At 30.3% G+C, this 13,447-nt stretch overlaps 1 protein-coding gene and 1 pseudogene across 1 annotated transcript; one reads left to right on the top strand and one right to left on the bottom strand.

The window, feature by feature from the left end:
* Nucleotides 1–3,286: 3,286 nt before the first annotated feature.
* Nucleotides 3,287–4,672, top strand: LOC149519777 (UPF0481 protein At3g47200-like). The gene has a single exon (XM_089757967.1). It carries the CDS (start codon nt 3,326–3,328, stop codon nt 4,583–4,585), a length of 1,260 nt encoding a protein of 419 aa, XP_089614093.1. The 5' UTR covers nt 3,287–3,325; the 3' UTR covers nt 4,586–4,672.
* Nucleotides 4,673–10,348: 5,676 nt separating this feature from the next.
* LOC149519776 (uncharacterized) lies at nt 10,349–12,649 on the bottom strand (annotated as a pseudogene).
* Between the last annotated feature and the right edge of the window lie 798 nt (nt 12,650–13,447).

The raw sequence follows: 13,447 nt of genomic DNA, 5'->3' as shown, positions 1-13,447 counted from the left end.
TCTCATCGTCGGATAAAATTTCTTTTTCATATTTTTATCAATTTTATATTATTAATTAATATTATAAAACAATAAAAATTTATTTTGGTAAATTTAAACATTTTTACATGCAAAAATAATATATCAAAAAAAATCAAAAAAAATTTTTTTTTACCTGAACCAGACCGATCAACGATTCTGTCAAAGCAGGTCCGGTCGGATCGACGGTTCGGTTCGGTCTGATAGTTTAACGATTTAATCGTGATCCAGTTCGGTCTGATCCGGCTCAGATGAACTGATCAGGGTTGGTTGAAACGGATTGACGGGTCGGTTTGCACGAATCTCGAGTCGAATCCGAGTCTACGTGCGGATCCTCCTTGGCTAAAATGGCATCGTTTTGGGTCTTTCCTTAAACAACGTCGTTTTGAGTCTCAGCCCTCTATATAAGACCGAATTTTTTTTGTAATTCATTCTACCTTTTTTTGCCAAAAAAAATTATAGAGGAAGCTCTGAGGCCCAGTCGACGTTCGACCTCCGCGTCCGTGCTGCCGAGCCATCCGCCACACCTACCACCACCGGTGGGCCACCGTCGACAGTCAAAAAACATAACTTTTCCAAACGTTCACCTCCTCGTAATCTTTTCAGATCCGTCCACCGGTGGTCAAAAAACACAAAACTTTTCCAAACGTTCACCTCCTCATGATCTTTTCAGATATGGTGCCTGTTTTGCCAAAAACTGCCCCGATAGGCATAGATCGGGGCTCAAAGCTTTCGATCTTCTCTTTTCTTTTCTTTTTTTGTAAAATCAAAACTAATATTATTTTTTCTTGTTGCCGGTACCTTCTTTGGCGCTGGGTTTCTCCCTACAGGGAGGATTGTGTTTTTTTTTTTTTTTTTGGGTTTGGTTTGGTTTTTTTGTTTTGGTGTTGGGATTGTTTGCGTTTTTTAGCTTCTGTGTCTGAGAGGTTTCTTTTTTTTATGAAATAAGTTGGGGTTTTTATGTATAGATCTTCTTCTCGAAAAAGGAGGAAATTAGGGTCTTTATAAAATCGGACGTATGTTCGGAAAGGTGGTCTAGGAGTCTGTAGGTATCTATAGCATGTGATTGTAGGGGTGGCGAAGGTCATAAGCATGACTGGTCTGATGGGACTGGTCTAGTGGCTAAATGGGGCTGTTGGAGCCGACGGTGCTACCATTTTCCAGTCCTCTGCTTTTTTTTTATCTTTTTCTTCTTCTTCCTTTTTTAATTATTATTATTATTATTAATATTATTATTAAAATTATTATTAATATTAAACTGGCAATAATGACAGTAGACACGGACAAAACCGATGTTTACAAATATTATATTAATTAATAAATTTATAATTTAAATATTATATTAATTATTTTAAAATTTTAAATATCATATTAAATATTTAATTTAAAAATCATTTATCACATTATTTTTTAAAAAATTTACTGTTACTAGTTGAGGCGTACCATCTTAAACTTCATCCTCAGTTTTATGGAAAAAAAAAAAGCCTTCATCCTTAGTCATACGTCTGGTGAGTTCTTGTAATTTAGTAACGACTAGCTAGCCACTCAGGTAATAAATTTTTTCTCCTTAATTTATTTTGAAGTAATAAAAAAAAAAAAAACCTTAATATCAAAAGTATGTAGTTTGTTAGAGTCTTAATTTTTAAAATTTTATAATTAGAATTTAATTCTTCATAATTTTAAATATAAAAAAATTTAGATGAAACTCGTTAACTTCGAGAATTTCCGAATCTCAATGATTCTGCTTCTACTAACACAAAATCTTATTTTATATATATTGTTGATTTAAATTTTGTGTTAAGACATATATTAAAAAAACTAGTTAAACATTTATTTGATTATTACAGCCTTATAAAAATATCTTAATTTTATTTGATTGTTGTCTTATACTTTAAATAAATATTATTGTACAAAATATTACTTAAAATTTAAAATAAATAATTAATTAATAAAATTCAAGTTTTGTTTGTTATTTTATATTGACTTGTGAAAAATTATTAAATTAAGGTGTATTTTTTTGTTTTATGTTAATCGATCTTTTGGATAATTTTTATATTTACTAAATTGCTTAAAAATATTTTTCAATGATAAAAATTGTTGAAACAAAATTTTGTAACAAAATTTGAAAAGAGTTCTTTGGGGATTATCTTATTTTATATATTAAAAAATTTAATGAATCTTTCGTCTCAAATAAGTTTTTATGAAACATGGTCATACATATTTTTACATAAAAAATTTTGAATTTCTTTCATTTTTAGTAATTATATTTTTTTATTTTAATACTTTAATTTTTTTACGTATGTTGTTTGTAATGACAAATGTAATATTTCACACGTTTTTATAATTTTTGATAAAATAACAATATATTATATACTAAATAAAAATTATAAATTATAAATTATATTTTATTCTGACTCTCGTAACTTGAAATGATGATGTGCCGCCGCTATGACCTCCGAATTCAAGCTGAGAAGAGAACATATCATTTCTCACATGTTCTTATCATTTATCAGCCCCTTAGGCCCTTAATATCTTCAGTTCCACCTAATTTTGGATACAGCATGGAAATTTGTGTAGCAAGGTCAAATATTAATGCAAACAATTAATTATTGGTTGAAGATTAAATCAATTCGGACAAGCATTAGTAAGGGGTCCCCTGATATTGATGATTTTTAATTAAGTATTAATAAGGGGTCCCCTGATACCGATGATTTTTAATTTCCAATGGGTTTGTAGCACCAAAATTCAACTACATGCACGTGAACCAACCACTAATCCAATTCTTATTTCTTCTTGCAAGGACAATAACAAGGTAATCATGAATGGAACTGAAGATTGAAGATTAATGCAAACAATTAATTATTGGTTTAAGATTGAATTAGTTCGGACAAGCATTAATAAGGGTCCCCTGACACTAATGATTTTTAATTTTCGATGGGTTTGTGACATCAAAATTCAACAACATGCACGTGAACCAACCGCCTACCCTAGTTCTTATTTCTTCTTGCAAGGACAGTACAAGGCAATCATGATGGAATTGAAAATAAAATAAAGATTTAATTTGTCAAATGCGATTGATGGAGTATTAATTATGGAGGATACGGAACAACAATACGCTGGCGTTTCTTTATTTGTATTTTTTTTAACCTTTTTCGTGAGCATTTACATGGAGTGAAAGCAATACTAACTGGTCCCTTCGATTATATAATACAACACAGTCTCGATTCAATGCACATTTCTCAATAACTTTGCCCAATTGGAGAAAAAAAAAAAAAACAATTGAAGAGAAAACAGGAAGACTAGAAAAATGGCTGCAGAAAGTGGAAGATCTGATAATAATGTTGTAATTGATGTTGGATCACTTGTATCTTCTCTGAAGCATGCTCATCCATACATGCAACCAAGCAATTGCATCTTCAAAACCCCAAGCATACTCTCCAGGCACAAAGAAAACTCATTTCTCCCCAACTGCTTCTCCATTGGACCAATGCACCATGGCAAAAAAAATTTGGTGCCCTCAGAGAAAATCAAAGTCGAGTACTTGAAAGGTCTCCTGTCCAGAGTAATTACAGATCAGCCAGAGACAACATCATTATCCGAACAAGACACGGAGATTGAGCAACGGAAAGTTTTAACTGATTGGGTTAAAGCTGTTAAGTTGATTGAGCAACCGGCCAGTGATTGCTATGCAGGACATGATTATGCAGCAGAATTAGGCGACAAATTCGTAGAAATAATGGTGCTTGATGGTGTCTTCATTATTGAGGTACTCCGAAAGCACGCTAATGAGAACAAAGAGCGGAATGACCCAATTTTCTCGACGTCCTGTATGCAGCAATTTCTGTGTCATGACTTGATTTTGCTAGAAAATCAAATACCCTGGCTCGTACTTCAAACCCTGTTTGATAAAACAAAGCTTTCTGAAACCGAGTCCTTAATTGAACTTGCCCTTAGTTACCTTGGTTCAAGTTTCTCATTTCATCCACGTCCTATAAAACCACAACTTTTCGAGGGCCGAGATATCAATCATATTCTTGATTTGTTAAGGTTATCCATGGTTTTACCATCGAAAGAAATTAGAAACGGCTTCAGGTATGAATGGCGACCAGTTCGTTCTGTCACTAGACTCAAAGAGGCAGGTGTAAAAGTCGTGAAAGATGAACTTGCAGATAGCATCTTGGATATAAAATTTAGAGACGGTTGTCTCGAAATTCCATCCCTGCTAATTCACGAGGAGACAGAAACATTCTTGAGGAACCTGATCGGTTACGAGCAATGTTTGCCACATTGTTCACCAATTTTCACTTGCTATGCCAAGCTCTTGGATAACCTGATCGACACCCCGAACGACATTGAAATATTGTGCAAGAGGGAAATTTTTGATAACTGGTCGAGTCCAGAGGATGCAACCCAGTCTTTCAATAAGCTTTACAATGATGCTTTTGTCCAGGAATTCTATTATTATGAACTTTGTAAAGACCTAAACCATCATTGCAGAAAATGGTGGCCCAGATGGCGTGCTTACTATGTTATCATATTTGTTCTCACCTTGAAGCAAGCTTTGTAGTCCCTTAATTTGGCCCAAAACCAAAAGCATGTTTTTTCTTTTTGGAAATAAAAAATCAAGCGTTGTGTTTTTTTATCAGTTGTTTGAAATTAGTCACAAGGAGAAGATCATGTCTTTGATTAAAACACTAGCAAAGTTTCCTGATTTTCTAGATAAATTAGAGTGAAATAATCATCCAACAATGGTCAATGCACAAAATGGAACTTCAACGCTAATAATTGCAGAGTCTCAGGTTCCGAGCACTTAGTTGAATCTCTTTCTGTCAAAATAGAATATTGCACATGGGATATTTGGGCTAATTAATTAAAACAATTCTAAACAAAGTAAAGATAGGGGGAAATGGAAATTGGATTGGTTGTTTTAGGAACCAAGCAATTATATTTACTACTATTAGCCACCCCCGTTCTGCATGGTGAATTATTTTTTTGTCAAAAATTATTATTATTTAATATTGTTTTATTATTTTGAATATTTTTACAAGTGGTATGCTTTTTAAAGTTTAAACCATGGTGATAAAAAGTTACATCCTTTTGCATATCAGGACTCAAGATTCGTTGAAAATTTGCTTTTTTATTACTCTTGTTTATTAAGATTTTCAACTCCCAATTGCTTTGAAATTGCTCTATGTCCATACTACTAAGTAGTCATGTTTCCCCTGCTATGGTTTTGAAAGTGCTCCATTGCCTTAATACTAAGTAGTAATTTTTCCCCTATAGTGGCTTGAAAGTACTCCAGGCCATACGACTAAGTAGTAATTTTTCAATTTGAATATACTCGCATTAAATATAACAAAAATAACTACAAATTAGTCTTCTTCTTTTTTTTGTGAAATTATATCTCAAACACGTGTAGTGTATATGAGTCATATTGTATAAGTAAACCCTACAAAATAAAAATTCAAAACAAACATTGCTCCCTTTATATGGAAAGAGCATAAATGAAAAAGTTAGATAAAAATTTAAAGGTATTTTGACAATTATCTGTCCACCAATCCATACATGGAAATGTATAACCTATTAAGCCATCCAACTTTTGACATTATATCTTACATATAAAATAGTGCAACCATCATTAACCATTATTTATGCATAAAAAGTTATGTTATCATTTAGAATGATTCATAACTTATTTTGTCAAATTAAAAACAAAAATTTTTCATTTATTTTATCTTGTGTTTACAGTATAAAATCCTTTTATTGATTAGTAAAATAAAGACAAAACTAGAAAGTTTCCAATTAAACCATTACTCAGCCTCTCTCTTTACTTTTTTTTTTTTTATTGATTAACTGATTTAACTTTGATTAAGAAATATGTATGGTTTTTTTGAAAGATTGATTAATAACTTTTGAGTTTTGTGACAGAAATCAAGGAATAGGTTAATTGATACATTTGCAGTCTAATGTGATATCTGCTATCGCTGGAGAGTAATTCATAAACAAAATGAGTATGAGGAAATCATAAGCAAATGCAATGAGAAGCCATTGTGAGAGAATATCTGGCGTGTCTTGCAATGATCCTACTGATATTAATTATTATGCAAATCATACTTGGACCATTGATAAGCCTGGTATTCCTATTACCTCAAAAGGTTTTAGTCGAAACTTGATACTTAGATTTAACTGCTCTAAAGTGGATGCTTATTACGTGACTCTAAAAAGAAATAAATTGAAAACATTCAAGGAAGTAGTAGCTTCTTACAAGAAAATCCAAAATACAAAGACATACCTGAAAACTTTAATTTTAAAGTTCCCAAGATAATGGAAATCATTGTTGGTGCATGTGATGTGAAAAGCATTTCAAGTAGTTATAATGGTGACAAACCAACAAAAACGGCAAAAACATCTGCTTTTTGAGCTAGAACTTTTGGGGAAAAACATTAAGGCGTTCTCAGTTGGAACTTTTAGGGATCATCAGCATTAATTCATCGGGATCTCTTTCTCAGTCATTTTTTTTCTTTCTTATTTTTTGGTTGGACTATGCATGTCAGTCTTGGTTATATGTTTGGCTGTTGTTGATCTTTTTAAAAGCAATAAAGAAGTGCCGACATCTTAGATTAATATGTTTAGTGGAGCTATCTCTGAGAAAACAAAATTTATTCTTAACAATCTCATTTCCATTTATTGATTTTATTTTAAAAAACTACTAGTTCTTTTAATGTTTTTTATGGCAGTAATCATGTATCTATCTATATATATATATATATAATATTTACTTTTAACTTGATGATGAAATAGCTAAATGGTGTCATAACAATTTTGGAGACTACTAGATGAAAATTTTAAAAAACTCAAAATAAAATGAGTCACCACCAATTTTTTTTAATTAGGTGTGATTGTCCACCTATTAAAATTTATTTTTTTAATAAAATCTTAAAATTAATTAAAATTTTATTATAAGATAATTTTTTGTCTATAAAAAAAAAATAGAGATGAGTTCGGGAGTACAATTACCCGTAAGGAATGATTGTATCCCTAATTAATTAACTATGGGTTATCCTTTGATTTTGACAAGAAAGATCTTAATTTGGATATTTAAAGATAATTTTCTTGATTTTTCTTATTGCAACAAAATCTCTTTTTTTTTTTTTTAATTTTTTGCTTGAAAAATAAATAAAAACCTGAGAAATTTTAAAAAATATCCCAATACTTTGGCAATATTTACAGGGATTTTCTTACTTAGGGATCTCTTAAAAATTACTGTTTGAACTTCTTAAGGATCTCATCCTTAATGGTTCACATTTATCTTCAAGATCAATATTTATAATACATATAAAAAAATAATACTTATAATTTAACCCAAATATACTTTCTTTCTATAAAAATTCATTATCTTTTTTATTAATTAAAAGATAAACAAAAATTTTTATTAAAAATTATTCTTAATACCCCAATACGTTGGTAACATTAAAAAATCTTTTCATTTAGATATTCTTCAAAATTATTACTTGAACCTTTTAGAATTCATCATCGAAACATTATAGGGATTTTGATTTTTAGCAACATTTTTTTTACCATTTAGCGGTGTTTATTAACGTCACTATAAGGTAGCAGCGTTTTCAAAAAAATGCCACAATATTATATGCGTTTATATCAGAAGTGACGTCATTTTAGCAGCTTTTATATATTTGAGACGTCGCTACTTTAGAGGCGTTTGAATATGAAAACGGCTCAATATTAGCGGCTTTTGTATCTTTTAGTCGCCTCTGTTTCAGTTACATTTTTACGAGAAAAATATCGTTGCATTGACGGCGTTTATAATAGAAAATGCCGTTACTTTAGAGGTATTTAAATTTGAAAATGCTTCAATATTTACGACGTTTGTATCTTTTGGACGCCACTAATTCAATTGCATTGTTATGAGAAAAACGCAGTTGCTTTAATGACGTTTCTATAAAAAATACCACCTAACTAGCGGCATTTGCTGGAAATAGCACCGCTACTTATAGTGATGTTTTATGCTACAAACGTCATTAAATTATTTATTTAGCGGCATTGCCCAATGCAAACGTCGTCATTATGTAAAAATGTATTTTTTTAAGTTCTTATAATAAATTTTATTTTCAGTAAAGAGCTTAAATTCAGAAATTGAAATTAATATTAACTTCATTCATGTTTAAATATACATCTAATTAATACAAAGTTTAATAATTAGTATAATAACATTCAAATATGATAAATACATTAACCAAATAAAAAATTAAAATGTATAAAATGGATGACTACATACATTCTGCTGGCTACCAATTGATGAAAAAAATTTTCACCTTGGTCACTAGCGTGCTCAACAACCTATTGAATAATACCATACAATTTTTAACACTTCATTGTATGCTTATTTTTTATTTAAAAATTTTAATATTTACTAAATATAATACCTGAGTAGATGGAGCACCAAGATCATTTCTTGAAAATTATTGTTACACAAAATTCATAAGATGATCGAATCGATCATGCAATTGCTGAAATTTTGCACGCTTTACCTTCATTCTAACACATTCTTCTTCAATTTTGGCACACTCATCTTCTCTTTCTTCTCCCATTTGCTTAAAAATTTATTGCATAGTTTGCAACTTCCTTCTCAATATTGAAATGTCTCACGAAGACCGACTTACTGAGAGTGTAAATTACGGAGAGTTATGTCCATAATAGACAGATGGTGTTGGACCTAATCCAAGGCCTCGGACCCATCCATGCCTTTATTTTTCAGCAACTTCTATGAATATCCGATTTTTCATTTCTTGCATGTTGAGAGAACCTTCAGATGCTACTTCAATCTCAGCTGTCATTTTCTCTTTCATTTTTTCCTATGAATTTGTCATATACAACTATTAAGTTTAATGATTAATTGATTATATGTTAAAAAGAGTTAATTTTTACTTTATGTTAAAATAGATGATACAAATTACCATAATTTCTTATGTTTCGACATTTATGTAAGATCTATCTTTTTTTGTGTGTGTTACACGAAAAAGTTTCACATGTCTAATTGTACCTCCCATCTTATTCTCCTATACAAAAATATACGTTATTTGATAGGATACATATCAACTGTAACTTATTTATGCATATCAATCCTGCCAATCAAGTATTAAAATTTTGAATAACTTTAATCTACTTTATTTATATTTTGACTCTGTAACAACACAATAGTTTTAAATATACGTAAAGAATAAAAATATTTTGGGCTTTCACACATATCGATCATGAAAATCAAATTCAATTATTTTCTCTCGGTTTAATATGAAGGATTGAAGCCATTCAATATGTTGAAAGGCATTCAAAATTTATTTGTATATTTAGTTTTAATATGCAAAAATATTCTCAAACAGACATAACTGACAACTTTTTCTCCCATATCAACTATAGAAACCAAGTTCAATCAATCGGATAAGCTTAATATCAAGTATTGAAGCTATCGAAAGTGTTAAAATACAATACTAACAACAACCAAATAATAAAGGCATAAATATACGTAAACATTAACTTTTCATATATATCATCTGTGTAACTAAGTTTAAAACTTTCGATAAGTTTAATATCATGTATAAAAACTATCAAATCTATTAAAACAGAACAATAAATGTTAATTTCCATATTTATCTTTAAATGACAGAAAAAGTTCATTCATTGGATTAAGTTAATTATCATAAACTTATGATTTCTTTTTGCTTTCTTACAAAAATTTTTTGATCAACTTGTGTGGCTATATTTCTATTACTTTCTGCTACCAATCCCAATATGTTCTCTTTTCTGTCATAAAAAATAATTTGCTTATATGATAGAAATACAAATATTACAGACTGAAACCATCAAACACTTTCATCATTTAATTTTATTATACAAAGTTATAAACTAGTACCTCTCATTTTCTTGAGAACCAAAATCTAACAAGTTGTTAATATTACCACCTAATCACATTACGAGGTAGATTTTGCATCATCGCCTCTACAATAGTATTTCGATCGAAATACTTATTCTTCAAACTATGCTTATAATCTTTTCATTTCTTTCCCAATGACTTAAGCACAAATGAGGTTGGTATTTCAAGTACAAATCTTGATTGTAATAATATAATCAAAAAAGTTTCAATAAGTAAACAAAATGTAAAATAAAAATTTTGAATATATCTAATTAATTATACTAATACCTCAATAAAGTTTAATGCATTGGCCTTAACTTTTTTTGGAATATTATGCCATGTTTCATAATGAATATGCAATTTCATTCCATTACGAGCTAGCATGCCCAAAAGTCCAGCCAATAGTTAAGCATATTCACCAATTGGTTGCCTATCAGAGTTTGCAGGCACTACAATATGCTCGTTAGGAGGTAGTGCAAACAATTCCTTCAAAGTTGTTTGGCCTCTGGTCATCCATTGACCATTGTTATCAACTGCAACAAATATAAAATATATTTGTAAAATCGTAATACTTTTATTATTATACTCGAATTCTAAAATTGGAGTATATCATACCTGCATTTAAATTTAAAGCATAATCAATTGATGGGGTACTATCTAAACCTAGACCTTCTGTATTGCCAAATCCAATATCAGTTGAAGGGTTAAAAGTGACAGAGTTAGATTTGATAGTACGTTCATTTACCTAAAAAAGATTTAGTCCATAGCCAATATCTACAGGTGCCGCAGACAGTTCTGAACTAATATCTCTGGTATGTTTTCCTTTCAACCAACTTCTCCGCATTGTTGCTTACCTACATTATAAAGCGAATATAGAAAAAATGTTAGTTCAGAAGATATATAAAGACATAAACAATTTAAGAAATCATAACCTACGATATATAAATAACATTTCAATTTAATTAAATCAAAATATAATGTATGATTTAGAAGACAATAATTATACAATAGCGAATGTGACATTATTTACATACTATTATTTACTACATTATGTCTTAAACACTCAAATTATAGGTGCACAGAATCATGGTTTGTAAATGTCTTCAATAACATCTTTGCGGACCTACTGAGCATAGGTACTGGAGATATTCTCATCCAAGCTTTGTTCAGTAAAAGGATAACATTCAGTTTCATGTTCAACATCATCTTTGGTATCTAACTACATATCAAATAAGTCTTTAGGTACATTTCGTAGAACAACAAACCAACTCAATTCTTTCGGATTTTTAGAGTAAAATACTTGTTTGACTTGAGATGAAAATACATAAGATTCATTGATGAGTTGTTGTCCAGTAGAAATTAATCGAGAAAATTTTACAAGTGTAAATCCGTACTGATCTTTCTTAAGACTTTTCGTACTATTTGCATCTGCCCAGTCACACTGAAATAAGAAAACTTTTCACTTGCCATAATAATCCAATTCAATGATGTCATTAATCATGTCATAATAGTTAACATTTCCCTCTAAAGGATTTATGTCCCTAGCACTAGCATAGCAAGTAGTGGATGAAGTCACAACAACTCTTGAATTTTGTGTACTTTTAAATCTCTCATGAGATTTTATGTGAAATCTAAATCCATTGATGGTGAAACCTTTGTATTGTTTCACAATTTGGTTCGGACCATGTGAAAGACACTTCACCTCTTCACTAACAAGCCTTCTACTCCAAACCTATAAAAGTGGAATAAATATATATATGTTATTAATGTTATTTTTACCATAAGCATTCTATGTAGATAAAAAATAATGGGAAGTATGGCATTACTTACAGTTGCTCCTAACCATTCGTGAAAGTTTTCAATGAACAACTTATCAACCTCTCGAGGGTTTGATAGTCGATAACGTGTAAGATCTCTCAAATTATTTCTATACTCAATATAAAGCATCATGACAAAGTATTAACACTAAAAAAATTTATTTAATTAATTTTGCCTAATGTAATGAATAATTTCCTTGCTAAACAACTTACGTGTGAAACGATTCAATTGAGTTATGATGAAAAAGAACATATCGATGTGCTTGTGCCCAAGAATTATCATATAACTCCACCAATTCAGCTTTGCCTATGAGTTGTCCAAAACTTTGAAAAAGATAATTGTAGGTCGAGTCTGTATGCTGTATACCAACATTTCTCGAAGGTCTATTAAATCTCGTTTCAACATCTTTCAAATAACGAGAACAAAATGTCATACACTCTTTTACTAAATATTCTTCAGTAATAGAACCTTTCGGATAGCGTTTGTTGCGATAATAAGACTTTAGCGTCTTTAAAAACCTATAGCATAAAGTATTAGTCATATGCTATTTTAAGTAGATTGGCTTGATAATAAAAAAAAACGTAATCAGTCTATTAACAAATAATACATTTCAATAGGATACATCCATTGATAATAAACTGACCCACCGACCTTTGCTTCATATGGAAGGTGGATAGCCAAATGCATCATAATAATGAAGAAGTTTAGAGGAAAAATCTTCTTTAAATGGCATAAAGTAATCGTGGCTTGATCTTAAACTTTATCAAACTCTTCCACATTCATACATTTCTGACATAGAGATTTAAATATGTTATTCAATTCAATTACCATAAAAGTCACTTGTTTTGACATTGATGAGCGTAAAGCAATTGGAAGTAAGTCTTGCATCAAAATATGATAATCATGTGACTTCAATGAAAAAAGTTTTCGCTCTTTCATATTCACACATCTTGATATATTTGACGCATAGCCATTCAAAACTTTGACATTTTTCAAAACCTTGCAAAACACATCTTTTTCGACTTTAGAAATCTTAAAACAAGCAGCAGACAATCGATATTTACCATTAGAAAGTAACATCGGATGAAGGTCTGGGTGAATCCCCATATCAACTAGGTCAAGCTGACTCTTTAAGTTATCATTGGATCTTCTATTCACATTGAGAATTATCTCGATAAAATTTTTGTAAACATTCTTCTCTACGTGCATCAAATCAAGGTTATGGCGTAATAAATTATATTTCCAATAAGGTAACTCAAAAAATATACTTCTTTTTTCTCACAACTCATACTTGTTGAGGTTAGCTACTTTATCATCCTTTTCATCACTTTGAACATCAAGATCACCAACTTCTATATGACTATCACCAACTTGCATAATATAAGGTCAGACACCTTTAAAGATGTTTCTCACTCTTTTCCTTGATGAAATCATTTTTTCATATGTGAAATTGATATCTTTTAACATTGACAAGATATTAGACCCACTAATGGGTAAATGCAATCTCCTTAACTCTTCAGCTCCATCAAAGAGATATTTTTTGAATCTAAATCGATGATTATCATCTAACCATCGATGATATCCCATATAACAAAACTTTTTACCATTACATAACTACGTTGAACATTCTTATGCAGCACAACATGGACAAGCATAATGACCTTTTGTACTCTAACCAGATAAACT

This window comes from Durio zibethinus, chromosome 3, assembly GCF_047325235.1.
Source record: "Durio zibethinus cultivar Kanyao isolate XHJ-2024 chromosome 3, ASM4732523v1, whole genome shotgun sequence".
Lineage (NCBI taxonomy): Eukaryota > Viridiplantae > Streptophyta > Magnoliopsida > Malvales > Malvaceae > Durio > Durio zibethinus.
This window is presented reverse-complemented; position numbering and strand designations above follow the sequence as displayed.